We start from the raw sequence: 16006 nt of genomic DNA on the forward strand, positions 1-16006 counted from the left end.
TAGACCATTCCTCTGAAAAAAGATGATTTAGCCCTTTTCAAATGCATGATACGCGATTTAGCAAATTCGTGATTTACGTGCTGCAATGAAAACAATTCGAAGAATGTGCAACGCAAGCCACAAAGGTCATGGGGGAAAGTACTCACTAAAATTTGCATATTGAGCAAATGTGCGCATCATTTGTCAATTTTGAGAGCAAGTGACTAGTCCTTCTCATCCGCGCTTACGGCAACGTTTCTAGTAAAAACATAACTACCGGACTTTTATTGTCTTGATACGTTACACTATTTTACAATTCAGGCTTGGGGGTAAAAGAAGATAAGTTATGTTACTCTTGCTACTCGTGAGACGTTCAAGAGCATCGACCATGGAGGTTAATACTGAAGGTGAGTGCATAGTATGGCTGGCCTCAATAAACCTTCTTTCTCGTGTTTTCTTTTTTCTTTCCTTTCCTTTCTGTTATCTCTTAAACGCACGATACTCGAGTGCAATCAGCAATTTTATTCTGGGGTTAGATTCAAGAATTGGAGTCACGCTAGTTGCATAATCTATTTCCCTTACAGTAAAGAGAAATTTAAGTGCCCCTAAACAAAGCACAATTTCGAAACAAAGGCTCATTTGCGCTTGCACTCCTTGTGTTAACTGTATTTTTCCGAAGAACAGAAGGAAAAAAAAAACTTTGTGTGAATTTTTTTATTATTATTTTTGCCGAAAGAACGACTGGCTAGCCAGCAAGTTCAATTTATTTTTCGGTTTTGAGCATAACAAAGGCTGCTCACACAATTTATTGGTAAGAAAATATTTCAAGCAAACCGAGTAACTCAAACATGTAAAACCTGCTTCAGTTAGTAAAGAAACCTCTAAATTGTATCACACTTGCTAGTACTGTTTTAATGTCGAGCTCGCGCGTTAACATTGATTTTTCACGGCTTGATAACTATTTGAACAAATCTCGGTCAGGTGAATTAATCTTGTGGGACAAAGGAACATTTATCGGTCTCTTGGCACATTATCTTGCATTCATTGGTGGATTGCGACTATAGTGTGAGACTCGTACCTAAGTTGCTGTAACTTCACTGCAACTATCACGTTCCCTTCCTTCTTCTGTCTTGGCAAAGGCTTTTACATCAGTTCGTAGCAGTGATGGGCAATAACTGTGACCAGACTGGGCTCCTTTAATTGTCCGCGTGTTTTCCGTGGACAGAGCTCGGGGGCTGGTCTATCAGTTTTCTATTTTTTTATGCTGATAACCCACACCATTGAGCTGGGCTTTTTTATGAAAACATGGTCTAGTAACTTGGTTTTCAAGTGCATATCTTTGAGGAGAATATTAATAATACGGTGATCATTTACTTGTAGAGTTAGAACTCTTCTGTTCTTCTTTACTCTCTTGTGCACGGCAGCCAAATGTGGCCACCCTCTAGGTAAGATGAATTTCCAAAAAAATGTTTCAAAAGAGTATTGATCACTTGCTCCCTGAACTTGTTTCACAATTAGTTATTTTTAGGAAATGATGATTCACTAGTCGTTCATTTTTGAGGGCACCAATCTTCTGTTTATTTATACTGCTGTAATGTGGTTTAGTAACTCTGTTTTCAAGTGTATATTAAAACTTAATGATTGTTTCTTCTTTTCTTCTTTCTTCCTTTACCTAATTTCACAAAAAAGAAACTTCGGGTAAGTATTATGTGACTGTATGATTGTTAAGTTGCAGTTGCCATTGTTTCTACGTTTTCCTTTGATTGTTGAAGTTAATATTGTGGTATTACAATTTGGGTTGCTCCCTGAACTTGTTTTACAATAAGTGATTGTTAGGAAATGACGATTCACTAATTGTTCATTTGTTAGGGTACCAATCTTCTGTTTATTTATACTGCTGTACTTGGTAGTGAGATTGTCACCATTATCATCATCTTAAAAGTTAATCATTACGTCTTCTTTTCTTTTTTTTTTTTTTTTAATATTCCCATTGACATGTAATTGTATGATTGTTAAGGTGAATACTCCCATCGAGCTGGGCTTTTTAGTGAAAGCATGGTTTAGTAGCTTGGTTTTCAAGTGTATATCTTTAAGGAGAACTTTAATAATAATACGGGTATCATTTCCTTGTAGAGTTAGAGCTCTTCTGTGCTTCGTTACTCTCTCGTGCATGTTAGCCAAATTTGGCCACTCTCTAGGTGGGATAAATGTCCGAAAAAGTTTCAAAAAAGAATATTAACATTTGGGAGGCAAAGATTGTTATCCTTTTCACGTTTTTCTTTGAAATTGTCATATTTCTTACGTTTTACGGTACCAGTCTTCTGTTTATTCATGGAGCTGTAAATGGTAGAGAGATTGTCACCATTATTATCATTTTAAAAGTTGATCATTACGTCTTCTTTTCTTCTTTCTTCCTTCATCTAGTTTCAGAAGAAGAAACTCGGTTTGGTAAGTATCATGTAATTAGATGTTTATTTATACTGTTGTACTTGGTAGCGAGATTGTCACCATTATCATCATCTTAAAAGTTAATCATTACGTCTTCTTTTCTTGTTTATTTTAATCAGACAAACTTTGGGGATCTCGGTTTGGTAAGTATCGTGTAAATGCGTGATTCATAAGGTGAATATTCGCATTGACATGTAATTGTATGATTGTTAAGGTGAATACTCTCATTGAGCTGGGCTTTTTGATGAAAACGTGGTTTCGTAATTTGGGTTCAAGTGTATATCTTTGAGGAGAATATTAATAATACAGTGATCATTTACTTGTAGAGTTAGAACTCTTCTGTTCTTCTTTACTCTCTCGTGCACGGCAGCCAAATGTGGCAACCCTCTAGGTGAGATGAATTTCCGAAAAAGTTTCAAAGGAAAATTAATTACTTCGTGCACATTAATTTGAGAGGCTACAGTTGTCATCGTTTTGACGTTTTTCTTTGATTGTTGAAGTGAATATTGCGGTATTATAATTTCGGTTGCTCTCTGATTCATAAGGTGAATACTTCCATTGACATGTAATTGTATGATTGTTAAGGTGAATACTCCCATCGAGCTGGGCTTTTTGATGAAAACGTGGTTTCGTAATTTGGGTTCAAGTGTATATCTTTGAGGAGAATATTAACAATGCGGTTATCATTTACTTGTAGAGTTAGAGCTCTTCTGTGCTTCGTTACTCTCTCGTGCATGTTAGCCAAATTCAGCCACTCTCTAGGTGGGATAAATGTCCGAAAAAGTTTCAAAAAAGAATATTAACATTTGGGAGGTAAAGATTGCTATCCTTTTCACGTTTTTCTTTGAAATTGTCATATTTCTTACGTTTTACGGTACCAGTCTTCTGTTTATTCATGGAGCTGTAAATGGTAGAGAGATTGTCACCATTATTATCATTTTAAAAGTTGATCATTACGTCTTCTTTTCTTCTTTCTTCCTTCATCTAATTTCAGAAGAAGAAACTCGGTTTGGTAAGTATCATGTAATTAGATGTTTATTTATACTGTTGTACTTGGTAGCGAGATTGTCACCATTATCATCATCTTAAAAGTTAATCATTACGTCTTCTTTTCTTGTTCTTTTGACATGTAATTGTATGATTGTTAAGGTGAATACTCCCATCGAGCTGGGCTTTTTGATGAAAACGTGGTTTCGTAATTTGGGTTCAAGTGTATATCTTTGAGGAGAATATTAACAATACGGTTATCATTTACTTGTAGAGTTAGAACTCTTCTGTGCTTCGTAACTTTCTCATGCATATTAGCCAAATTTAGCCACTCTCTAGGTGGGATAAATGTCCGAAAAAGTTTCAAAAAAGAATATTAATATTTGGGAGGCAAAGATTGTTATCCTCTTCGCGTTTTTCTTTGAAATTGTCATCGCTATCATTATTTAATAACTTGGTCATCACTTTTATTTTAAATAGACTATGATTAAGAATATTGATTATTAGGTGATTATCCATTTGGGAAGATACAACTGCTCTATAGTTACATAAAGTTCCCGTGCAAGGCAGTTACATGTGGCTTCTCCACAGAACTCGTGATGTTATATCTGTCTTAAAGGGAACCTCCCTACTCTTTCATCAGTTAAAAGGGTTGACACGAAAAAATCAAACGAGTGATAAGGAATAAGAGTGTTTTAACTAGACAGACACTGGCACATGGCGAGGGTAGAATTTGAAGTTTCACTAAACTCTTGGAAAATTTTTCAAATTCAACTTCATTATGTTTACCAAACAGACTACCCATATGAACGGTGAGGTGGATTGGCTTTAAATATGTTTCTTAGTGATTGAGGCTTTTTTTAACTCAATTCTAAGGGGAATTAAACTGATGTCTAGTTTCCATTTGACAATCATGAGGTTTTTTTCAATAATTGTAGTTGTTGGATTACGCACCTAACCCAGTGCTGTGTCCTACCAATGTGTGTTTTGTAATAAACAGGTGTTCCTGAGGCTAAAAATGGCGATTACAAGTCGGCAATCTCAGCTAAAGGACAGCCAAGGCGAATAAGCGGTGGGTATATTTTTTAAAGAAAATTGCTAACACAAGTGAAAAAATGTAATATAAGCAACGAATAAAAAGGATGTTTTTATCAGGCAGGCGTTGGCGATTGGAGAGGACAAAATCTAAGGTTTCAGCAAACTCAGGAAGAAACAGCGACTTAAGAGTATGATTAAAAATGAAAGCTCACTTTAATAGGTTCAACTCTCGCCCCTGCAAACTGGCTATCAGTGAAGGAAACACTGTCAAAATTTCAGATACAACTAATCAAAGGAAATTTTTTCAAGATTTCTTGTTGCAGACGATTTTCCCTTGATGGCTCTTGAATGAATGTTTTTTCTTATTATTATTATTATCATTATAGTTATTGTCTTCTTTTTGTTTTTTCTGTATTTATAGGATTATACAGTGTAAATCGTAGGCAGAGGGGTAATTCAACCCATTTCCGAATGGAGCACAGTGCTCTAAATGGATCTAAAAGCAAGTGGAAAATGGAGGTGAAGTTTAGGCCGAAAGGTAATGATGTTGCCAAATGGCAAAATATATCGGTATATTACCCGGGTGCCACAACAGAAATAGACCATAACTTCATAAATTTAACCATTCCTTGGCCGGAAGAAGAACACGAATTTGCTGTATTCGGAACTCCAGAGAAAGAAGACAAAAAGCGAATGCAACTGGGAATCTTTGGTGAAAACCGAGCAAAAGGAAAGAACGCCCTGTTTCACGCAGTTTTCTTTGACGACACTTTGATGGCATTTAAGGTGAGAGGAATACAAATGGAAGTTGTTTTATTGTTGATTTAACTTATTTGCAATTTGAGTTAATTCACATTAAAAACACTCAAATATAACTTTGGAAATTGAATATCAAAATTTGATGTCGAAAGAAATATCATTTCAGAGAAGATTTATTAAGGATATTAATAATGCACTTGTGGACACGATTTCTCTCTGTACAAGTGAGTAAGGCGCTTCTTTTTTTCTTTTTTTTTTCTGTGTAAAATTTTAAAGCAATGAAGTTATCATCTTTTCGTTACCTCAGCTCATAGAAGTGCTTATGCAATTTAGAAATAAAGCCAGACTCTGTCTACATTTTTTCGCTTCAAGAAATCGTGAGAAGGTTGTGTTACTGAACTGGTCGTGTTGTGTAAATGTTTAATATCCTGATTTAATTTGATTTTCCCCCTTTTTCGTAAACAGAATGTGTGCAGTAAGGAAGAATCTGACGGTCGCCACTTGTTGACAACCCTAGGGGGACTTTTTGTGTCCATCAGTGATGAAGATATAAAGATTGAGGTCAGCGGTTTGGAATCTGGCTTCGAATGGAAGGGCAGTAGTGTTAAGGTAACAGGCTATAACAGCAATAACGGCCGAACCGTAACCCTATAATCCCTCGATAAAAGGGTCAGTCGTCCCATCCATTTCCTAACAAATTTACCCACTCGTTTTATCCATTTATCCTTTCATTTTGTCATTGCTTCATTCCTTTCTTCCTTGCTTTTCTTCATTTTTTCACTCATCACTCATTCATTCATTGTTTCATTTGCTTAAGCGTTTCACCATAGTGAAGCATACATTTAAGTATGATTTAGAACAATTATTTCCCAAACCAGCCAAGGAATCTGCATGTTCCATACAGTGAAAGAAACTTACAGCGACGAAAAAAGCTTATTAAAAATAGAAAAAAACAAAACAAAACAAAGCAAAACAAAAAGACATCCATCAAGCAAAACAAAGCAATCAAGGCGCCTTATCCAATTTACTTTCAGAGAGGAACGGGAGGGTTGAGGGATTTGGTTGTGTCACGAAAAATAAGGCTCCCACGATAAATAAGGCTAGACCCTAAATAAGGCTCCATAATTTTTGTGAAACCCTCCCCCCACCACACACACCCAACCTCATTGGCAGTTAATTGGAAAGTTTACTACCATAGCACTCCCTTGATACTCTTCTGGCAACGACTGATCCCCACTCCGCTCCTCAGTGGTTCCTAAGTCAAAAATGGTGAAAGAAGAAAAGGAAGACCTTCTAATATATCTATCAGTATTGGTGCACACTATTCATCAATACTAATAGCGGTGTTTATGTCGTAGACGATTAAGTCAAAAGACGCGTGGAACACTCCTGAGAACTCTACCGATTTCCCCTACTGCGTTTTTGAGATAAAATGCGTGGATAAAATGAAGCAGTCATTCTTGTGTGAAATAACTGCGACCCACGAGAAGGACAGCACTAAAGTTGTGGTTGTTACACCGTTGGAGCAGGTGGGTTCATAAGAGACGATCGATCATTATTAAAAAGCTAACGACATATTTTGACATAATCAAGTATTACCTTATTGGATTATTCTCGCTTTGCGCTCCTGAGGAAGGGCTAACGCTCGAAACATCAGCTTTAGAACTCTTTATAATGGCCAATTGATATATTTAACTCAGATAATAAAATAAAATCATTCTACGGTCAGAAAAGCTGCAGCAAGAAGCAGTAAAGCAACAATTACAATCCATCAGTGATATCAAAACTTATTTCAGTCATACAGATGGTCCGTTAAGCATGAGGACTTTTAGATATCTAATATTCATATGGCAAATTTCTTGCGGTTTTTGTCAAGGAATAAATAGAAAAGTTTTGTAGACTTGTAGAGTTAACCGAAAGTCACTAATGATTCATTCGATTTTTTTTCAGAAAAATGAAGTGCCTTTTGCTGGATAGAAAAAATGTGAGCGTGGTATTGAGCACTGATGCTCAGCACACGTTCTTTCAAGTGGGCCATAGTCTTATGAATTTTTACATAATAACTTAATTATTGCTCTCTCGATTATCAAGATGTGCGTTCTTATTTTGAGTCAAGATATTTGATATATTCTTATTTTCAGTCAAGATAAATAAAGGAACACAGTCGGACTCAGTCGTTAGTTTACTTTAAAAGGTTGGTGTGTCTTGAAGTCCCAGACCGGAAACAATAGACCTAAAAACACAGATCTACAAAAAAAAACAAAACAAAACAAAAAACAAAAAAGGTTTGTTATGCCCTCGATGTGGTACACGAAAAGTCTCATCCAAGGGGGGCAAACGCGAAGAAAATTATGTTATAAAAATCTCGTACTTCATCGGGCACTAGGTAGGATATCTGAAAAACAAAATAAGCTAGTAAACAAATAAGAAATGAGAATGAAATTTTGAATGAAGAAAACAGCCGCTTTGCACAGGGAGAAGTGTTTTAAAATGCTAGCCGTTTTCTAACACCAATTTCTCGCTGTACCTGTAGGCGGGAGATTAAAGCGAGGAGACAGCTGGCATTTCAGATCAAGATAGAAGGAATATTTGGCTGGAAAGTGCGGGATTTCTGTGTCCATTTATAGTGATTCCTCAGTTTTGCACCGCACATCCTGTGTTGTGCATAAAAATCACGTAATCAGGGGAATGAGTGCGCACCCATTCCCAGAACGCGGTATTATTTTTCAATCCATGGACTAGATAAAGAGGTACAATGGTCTTAAGCTCTTCAACGAGCGAAGTAACCTTTAATTTTTTATTGCATTATTTTGGTGTACAATTCATTCCCTTTAAATTGCAGCAATAAAAAAAAAATTCTTCGAAGGGTAAAAAAAATATATAGCTAAAAGCGTGCACAAAGCTCGTCACTCGAGGAAGTATGATTTTGAAAGGAACGACTCGAGGATCATTTTGAGTCGATGTCAATTAAATTTGCGGGATTTTCCAAAAACTATACACCAAACTGTTCCATACGCGCGAGACTTTCCACCCGTCAAGTGTTTTTTTCAAGTGTCACTTTAAAAACCCTTGCTTCCAGCTGCAGCAAAAAGTATTGTGAACGGATCAAATGACTCGCGTGATTATTGCCAGCACAAGCATAAATGGGGTGAGTTTGGCTCATCACATCTCTTAAACAAACACTGTCCTGTCTGTTTTCTTGTCTTTTTCGAAACAAACATTGGCAGGGAACATTTAAGGAAAGTTTAAAAAAAGATGTTCGATAACTTTTGTCTGAGGAATCACCTTAATTTCAATATTTCGCTTCATTCGTGAGTTCAAGAGAGTACCATGCTTGATCAAGGAGAGCGCAGAAATGTTTCGTTTAAACGTGCATTTGGTGCAAAAATTAGCTCGGATATTCGTCCACGGACATTATCTGATCTAGGAAGCGAACAGTTTTTCAAGAACGAAGCTGCGGGAGACTGAGAGCTTCTTCTCGTAGAGGATTTTAGCTTCCTAGCGTATAATGGTTGGTCTATATATGTTTCGTCATGAGAAAATAAGACGACATCATTTTCTGTTGGTCTCTGCGAGCATTTCTTCTTTTATAAGTGTTTTCAGCATTTATAACTCAAGTTGAAAAAGATAAAACTATTGAAATCGAACAAAACTTCGTTTGAAAGCTTGAGTATGGCACTAAGTTACAAATAAGACAAAACTGTTGCCAATAGCTTACCATCAAAATTGAATGAAGACGTCTTCGTTGTTGATGCTTTGCGTGTGTGCGTGTGCGTGCGTGCGTGTTTTCTAGTACCACTTTCTCCTGACCGGCTGGTTTATTTCAACTTCTGTGAAAAAGCCAAACCATTATCCCATCTTCAAATTCATGTCATGGTAAATTTACTTGTGCAAAGTTTTAAGGTTTTGGAAATCGGGTAGTTTCATCAGGGGCAACTTTGAAAAATTAATTAAAAAACCACATTATCTGCAGGCATAGGGTAAAAATATAGACTAGACCATTGGACCCTAAGACTATTTTTTGGACTATTTTTTTTGACCATTTTATCGGGGAGGGGGGAAGGCAGACCATTAGTACTTAGGAAGGGGTGGGATGCAGTCTAGCAGTGCTCAGGGAGAGATATGGTAGGCATACTGTTGTTACTGAGGGAGGGGTGGAGGACGAACTATTAGAACGCAGGGAGAGGTGGGAGATTGATGTATTAGTAGCTGCTACTGGTTTATGGAGTGTTCATTGAATCATACAAATTATTTTGAGCGGTTTTTCGACTGACTATCTGTATGGCAAATTTTCGTAGGTTTTTACGCAAGATGTGACTGGCAGCGGCCCTGGCAAATTGGGAAACAAACCTAGGGGAGTCGCGAGGAATACCTGGTCGAGATTTCCGGTGTCGGTTATTAACTCCTTTATTTGCGAAACATTAAAATCGATATTTGCTGTTTCCCATTTTGGAAGTACAGCAGTGTTAAGGGCTGACGACCGGAAATTTTGTGATCTCGTCTGATAAGATCCATGGCAAAAGGAAGATAGATAAATTTAGTAATTACATACTGTATACACGGAGGGAAACGTAAAGCAACTGATGGTGCACAAGTCGACTCAAAATGCATACGCATAACTCAACTGTGAAGGATCGTAAACGTGATGTTTTCATTGAAAATTAAAGTCCAGTGTTTGGGAGGCAGTTTCGCATTCGCATGATAAAAAAATGAAGAAACGCCGCGGCCCAGCGCAAAAATTTTGATATACAAAAGTCATTCGAAAAAGCGATTAAAATAATTTCTACGATCAAGAAAAAGCTCCATCAATAAGTAGTTTTTACTATTACAACCACGTCCTACCCCTCCCTGCATAGTAATAGTCCGTCTCTCACCTCTCCCTGAGTAATAACACTCTGCCTCCCACCCTTCCCTCAGTGCTAATGGTGTGCTTACCCTCCTTTAAAATGGTCCAATAGTCACGCAAAACTTTAAAAATAATCGTAAACTTTTCCCATGAAACCATTCGACCCATTGCCTCCGGGTATCTGTACATTCAAGTCAACCCCCCCCCCCTCCGTCCCCCTGTAAGTAATGAATGAAACTTGAGCTCGGGAGAGTATAGATAAACAGTATACGTAGCACATTATTAACTGATACTGTATTTCATTCAAATCAATCCGATATTTACATGTTTACAGGGCGGATAAGCGTAGTTCGGACGATTAAGTCGTCTTCTGCCGTCTAGGCCGTCAACATACGGCTTCACACTTGTGTCAACCACGGTACATCACGACCTCACGTCTCACGACCCTGAACAGGCTCGGTCCGAACCGCCACCTCAGGCGACTAATGTAGTGCGTTCAATCACAGCAGCTCGCGCTGTCTCGAACTAAACGTCACGCGCACATCCCGCGCTCCCGCGCTTCTCCGCCACTCCAATAGAACTTCTGTTCCTCCCTTCACTCGGGATTGTTACCATGCTCCACCGCTGGTTTCGTCTCAAACAAAGGAGTCTGGAAAGGAAATATTTTTTCAAAAATTTAAAATTCTTTGTCGATGAGAAACCTAATCTTGTTAAGATGGCTAGATAAGTGAAAGATAAAAAGGAAAGTAATTTTATGATACCAACGTTAAACTGCAGAATCTTTATAACTTAATATCACTATCCTTTGATTGAAAAGTTGAGTTGGCATTGCTCCCTTTTAACTCATTTCCCAGCAAGATATAGCAAGGTATGTTTGAAATTTTGGTAGTCGTTTGAACATTTTTCAGACTCGAGCGCTTTTAGCTAGAAGTTTGTAATGGGAAGCTTTTTTTTGTCGAATTACCACTTATTCATTACGGCACATAATACCCCAGCTCATTGTTGTTATTCTAAATAGATAAAACTATGCCACCAAAAGATGTTATAATTTAATTCACTGCTCGATTCTTAATAGAATAATTATGTACGTTATCATTTCATTATTGTTTATGAATGTCTCACCACTCACCGAAGGTAGGTTTATCTCCAACTGCTCCGTTTCGAGGAGAAGCTCATCCCTTTCGCTAGTCAGCTTTACACTTATCTTCAGCGAGGCTACGCTGCCATGCGGAAGGGTGTAAGTTAACTTCTCTGGCAGTGTAAACTGGTCGATCTTTTTTCTTTCGATCTGAGTCAGCATATGCAAAAACAAGTGAAAGTTAAGCAAAATTATATTCTCCGACAACGGCCAAACCTCTTGTAAAGGATAACCCACGAAGTTAACTAGTATTGATCGCATAATCTGCAGGAATAGCATACAGATTCCATTGAAATTCTAACCCTACAATAGCTTAATAAGTACATAGATGCAAATAACCCTACATTTATTTGTTCTTAAATTGCAATTAAAACCTCGAAATTGATTCTTGCTTTTCATCTTTTAACTAGATGTGCCGCAGATCTAATTAAAAGCTAAATAGCAAGAATCAATTTTGAGCTTAGTAACCTAATATTTAAGGTGGCTGTCTAACTGTCTTTCACGTAAGTTGTAACTGACCACGCTGAAATGAAGCTTACACAATCCAGCCCCTTGTTTTTCCTTGATTCTTACCCGTTTAACTGCTTCAAAATCACCCGTTTTTAACACGGCGATAATCAACCACGCTTCCTTTTCTTTCAAACAGAATTTATCGACATGGACCCTCATCATGCCAAGTCGAGATTGCTCTTCCTGAAAACAAACCACGATATCACTTTGTTGTTATTTCTTTCAGTTCTTTTAACCCAGATGCGACTTAAATTTAAATTCTCCTCAAATTTATGCTTGGTACAAAGACCAAGTCATGAGAATCGATAAATGTAACTCGAGAAGAACGGTTATTTCCATGTAACGCTGAATTTCCAAATTAATTTACATACAACCGTGAAAAAGTCAAAAGCTATAATAACCTTTTCAGGTCTGAGAGCAATGTTGTGCTCTTTATTCATTATCTCCAAAAAAGAAGAACAAAAAGAAACAAAGGCAAACAAACAAAACAAAACCGGACAGATACAGGAAAACTTGCCACCGCTTTTTGGGTAGACTTAAAGTTGAATTTCATATCAGCTCAAGTGTTGTACACTTTCTTAGAGAAGATCCAGCCATGCACAAGAGTTCTTTACTGACAACAAAGTTATGTTTGGCTAAAGTATCTGATCGAATTTGATCGATAAGTTCTTAATAATTAGAGAGTAGTGACTGATGGTTCCGCATTTCTTCTGAAAAGGCAACAGAACAAGACTTTTTTTTTACAGATACCTGTAGGAAGGCTTGTCTGCTCTTGCCTCCACCTTTGGTTAGATAGAGGCAAAGCTGGCTCTTTTGTCCGGGCTGTACAAAGCTGTATACATCCATGAAGTAGTCATCCTCACAACCCAAGCATGCTCTTTTAGCGACCGGCTCGTCTTCCCCCATTTCTCTGTTAGAGGAAGGAAGGAAAATCCTTTAATAAGAAAAAATCGCAGACGCTCTTTTAAACAAGGTAGAGCTAAGGATTGACCGCTAATTTTGGCCGCATTGAATGAAATAGTAAACTAGTTGTGTTAATAATGCGCACCTTTAGTCAGCCATGTTGGATCACTTGGACGAGGAATCCTGGACCGACCTGGACCGAGTGCAAGAAGAAAACTGGGAAAGAGCGGGGGGGGGGGGGGGATGGTGAGGGTAATCCGCGTCTCCTTTCCCCCGTCTCATCTCCCTCTCTTGTTGTGTTCGAATTTTCTTTTCGTCCTTTTAAAATAGTCGATGAAGAACTTCCCGTAAAAATTACCTACAACATAGGGTATCTGCTTGTTTGGAACATAGAAAAGCCAAGAAGTTTTGAATTTGAATGAGCTACAGCTACAAGAGATTAGAATAACACACCAAACCCCGGATGAAACTTGAAAGATCAACCATACATCACCACAAATCGCTTTGTTTGAGATGAAATTAAGACAGGCTAGTCAAAAGCGTGATATCAACTTTCTTCGAATCTCATCATTAACAAATTTACAGAGCATAAACCGAGTGACAAATAGATTCACTGACCTTACACGTTTTTGTGATGATTTGGTTTCGCCTCGATCTTTTCTGATTTCGCTTGCTCAAAGTTTTTTTGTCTGGGCAGTTTAAATGTTCACTTTAGTGTCAAGATGAGTTTAAAATGTCCTAGCCCTCCGTCAGGTAAATACAGCTCATAGATTTTAAAGAAGAGTTCGAAATACCTCTTCGTTAACATCAAGGATTCGCTACAACCACAATGGGTTAATTTTCCTGTTACGTTTCTCGGGGAATCCCCGAACACTAATCTTTGCTCTCATACGTCAAACCGTTTTTCATCTACTTTTATCTTATTTCTGCCATTCCCTTTTATCTATTTTTTTTTTTGTGACTTTTCACGGGTTTTTAGTTACATGAGCCACGAAAGGGGGTTTTCCCTTTTGTGTTTTGATAACTCAGCACTCTCGATTTACTGTTCGGTGAAGTGGAACCCGAAGAGATTTGGCGCCAAATCTCTATAATTGTTTCGTCTCTATCACTGACGAATCGAGAAGCTCATAAAGCATACAGCCGAAAAAAATATTGAAAAACAAAAAAAAAAAAACAAAAAAAAACAAAACATAACGTCAGAAATTTAACACATTTAACACATTTTTGAGGCTTAAAATTTCGTGACGGCTGCTTTACAATCGGTGATACGCGCGTGACATTGAAATACACATCACTGATTTCAATAAAACCCTTTCAAAACGCATACCGAATAGCCTGCCCCCGCGATGTTTAAGCTTGTTTGTGACAAATTAGAGACAGGCATTTTCGTTTTCTGCACTTCCACTCGATTTTACGATTTCTAGACAGCAAAATGCACTGTACGACAGACGTAGTGCGTTAAGATGCAAAATGCCTTGTCACAGATCTTGGTCGAAAGATCTTGGTCGATTGCAGGCAGCAGTGAATAGCACAGGATAAGTTAAGAAAATTAGAGTATAAGTAATCACCTGTTACTACAATGGGAGTGAAGGCCCGCCATTAATTCACAAAATGACTGACAGTGGAAATCCCTAATCAAAGCTTTGCTATAGAAGATGTTAATTGATCGGCCTGTAAATTATTAGACTCTCGCTTTCTTTCGACGATTTACTTTCTCTCCTATAAAGGAAAGCTGACCGTTATTCTAAAACACTGCGATTCTTTCCTCTTAGCAGAGGTACAGGTGAATAAAATAAGATCCAGGTTTTTTTTATAGTTTTACCCTAGGCCGGCTTTGTCGAGGGTAATACCTTTGAGTTCCTATACGTGTCAACGCGTTTATTATTTTTCAGTCAGAAAATTAGTGCAATGCCGAAAAGTAACTAAATTTACATGATATAAATTCTCCTACCCTCTATCGCATCGTGTTCAAACATATACCTTTAATTCGTCGCTCTCCGTCCATTTCTTGCCAAAAGAGGGGATTTGTCATTAGTGACCACTAAAAAGGAGTTTTCCATTTTTGTTTATAATTACATAGCACTTTCGATTTTCTGTTCTACATGTGAACTCTCGAACTATGCTCTTAAAATACCGTCACAAGGGCAAAAGTCTTTAAAGATTTCTCATTTGATCTACGTTTTAACGACCGAGCTTTTAGAGCTATTTAAACTGCGTGATTTAATAAAGTATTATCTGTCTTGTTTAAAAGAAATCCTTTTAAAATGCGAAGCTACGCGTGGACTCAATCCGGCATTAGGAGAGCACTTAGAGATGGATAATACAGCTGGCATCGAATCCAAATCGGTTTAGATAGATACCAGCTAAAATCAGTCCTCAACTTATATTTAATTGGGTTGTTAACAAAGGCTGCGCTTTCATGCACCCTCGGAAAACATATTATTTGATACATTCGATATTGTCTTAAAGAACCTAAAGAACCTACCGTTCAACGAAAGGAGCCTCCTCTTGATGAAAACTTTCAGAACAAGTCTTTAGATCTCTGTCTGTCACTTCAATACCGTAGTTATTCTCTTGATGCCTTATAAATTCTCTCCCCCTTTCTTCACAACTTATCGGAGTGGACAAATCGCTTTGAACTGATAGATAGTCTGAGGCGAATGCTAACTCCTTTACCTTCGTAAGATTTAAAACAAAGCGAGTCACTCTCTACCGTCTTACCGCCTTACCAAACATATGCCTGATTTTTATTTTTTTTTTTTTTTAGAATCACGTGACTATTTGTCAATCAAGTACAGCTTTTGTTGAACGTATGGGAAAATAAGTTTCATTTTCTAATTTGAGTACTATTCTTAAGAATTTCTATCCTTCTTTTTCTAACCGGATGGGCTCGTAACAGGGTAACAAAAGGAATGGGGAAATCGAAACTTTATCAGCTTTAACATCTAAAGGGGAATCCCCGATGGATTTGCATAACAGACCGTTATCAATATTGATATCCGCTGAAAGTGCCTGATAAGCGCATTTTTGTTTGGGAGGGAAAATTCCCTCCGACAAACAAAAGACGAAAAAATTTCGAGGTCTTTTTAAAGATTTTGTCGAAACACCAAGGTAATCCGGGTTTAAACTTTCAAAAGAATGTGTCTTATAGAGTCAATGATCCAGAACCTATATTATTCTGTCATTTGCTTTGAACATGTGTAAAAATTCGAGAACAATTCTTTTGAAACTGCAAACCAAATAGATGGGCCTAGACAAACAAGTGTTGTATTGTTTGGTTTCTGAGGTGACAACCAAAGGACAAATGCGTATGGTGCGTGGGTGTTAGCTGAAACGAAGGGAAAAACCCCTTTTCAATTTCGATCCTTTCAGATGGTAATATCAGGTGTTTCCGTCAA

General features: G+C 37.6%; 2 protein-coding genes across 8 annotated transcripts; one reads left to right on the plus strand and one right to left on the minus strand.

Annotated features, from left to right (window-relative positions):
- Window positions 1–175: 175 nt before the first annotated feature.
- On the plus strand, window positions 176–7380 carry LOC131780529 (uncharacterized). Of its 5 annotated transcripts, none has more exons than XM_066172547.1 (9): window positions 176–386; window positions 2404–2427; window positions 2547–2570; window positions 3422–3439; window positions 4415–4486; window positions 4874–5238; window positions 5677–5820; window positions 6570–6740; window positions 7162–7380. In XM_066172547.1, exons 1-9 carry the CDS (start codon window positions 326–328, stop codon window positions 7186–7188), a joined length of 906 nt encoding a protein of 301 aa, XP_066028644.1. In that variant the 5' UTR covers window positions 176–325; the 3' UTR covers window positions 7189–7380. The 5 variants fall into 5 exon arrangements, with proteins under 5 accessions (XP_066028644.1, XP_066028645.1, XP_066028642.1 ...); XM_066172548.1 differs by having other exon boundaries at window positions 3425–3439; XM_066172545.1 differs by lacking the exon at window positions 176–386 and having other exon boundaries at window positions 2017–2427; window positions 3425–3439.
- A 2952-nt stretch (window positions 7381–10332) lies between these two features.
- Window positions 10333–15370, minus strand: LOC131780532 (uncharacterized). 3 transcript variants are annotated; one of them, XM_059097129.2, is made up of 5 exons: window positions 15094–15370; window positions 12456–12615; window positions 11769–11888; window positions 11187–11345; window positions 10333–10706 (listed from the first exon to the last, which is right to left on the minus strand). In XM_059097129.2, the coding sequence occupies exons 2-5, from the start codon at window positions 12609–12611 to the stop codon at window positions 10653–10655; spliced, it is 489 nt and encodes a 162-aa protein (XP_058953112.2). In that variant the 5' UTR covers window positions 12612–12615; window positions 15094–15370; the 3' UTR covers window positions 10333–10652. The 3 variants fall into 3 exon arrangements, with proteins under 3 accessions (XP_058953112.2, XP_066028290.1, XP_066028291.1); XM_066172193.1 differs by lacking the exon at window positions 15094–15370 and adding an exon at window positions 13227–13423; XM_066172194.1 differs by lacking the exon at window positions 15094–15370 and adding an exon at window positions 12754–12859.
- Between the last annotated feature and the right edge of the window lie 636 nt (window positions 15371–16006).

This window comes from Pocillopora verrucosa, chromosome 9 (assembly GCF_036669915.1).
Source record: "Pocillopora verrucosa isolate sample1 chromosome 9, ASM3666991v2, whole genome shotgun sequence".
NCBI lineage: Eukaryota > Metazoa > Cnidaria > Anthozoa > Scleractinia > Pocilloporidae > Pocillopora > Pocillopora verrucosa.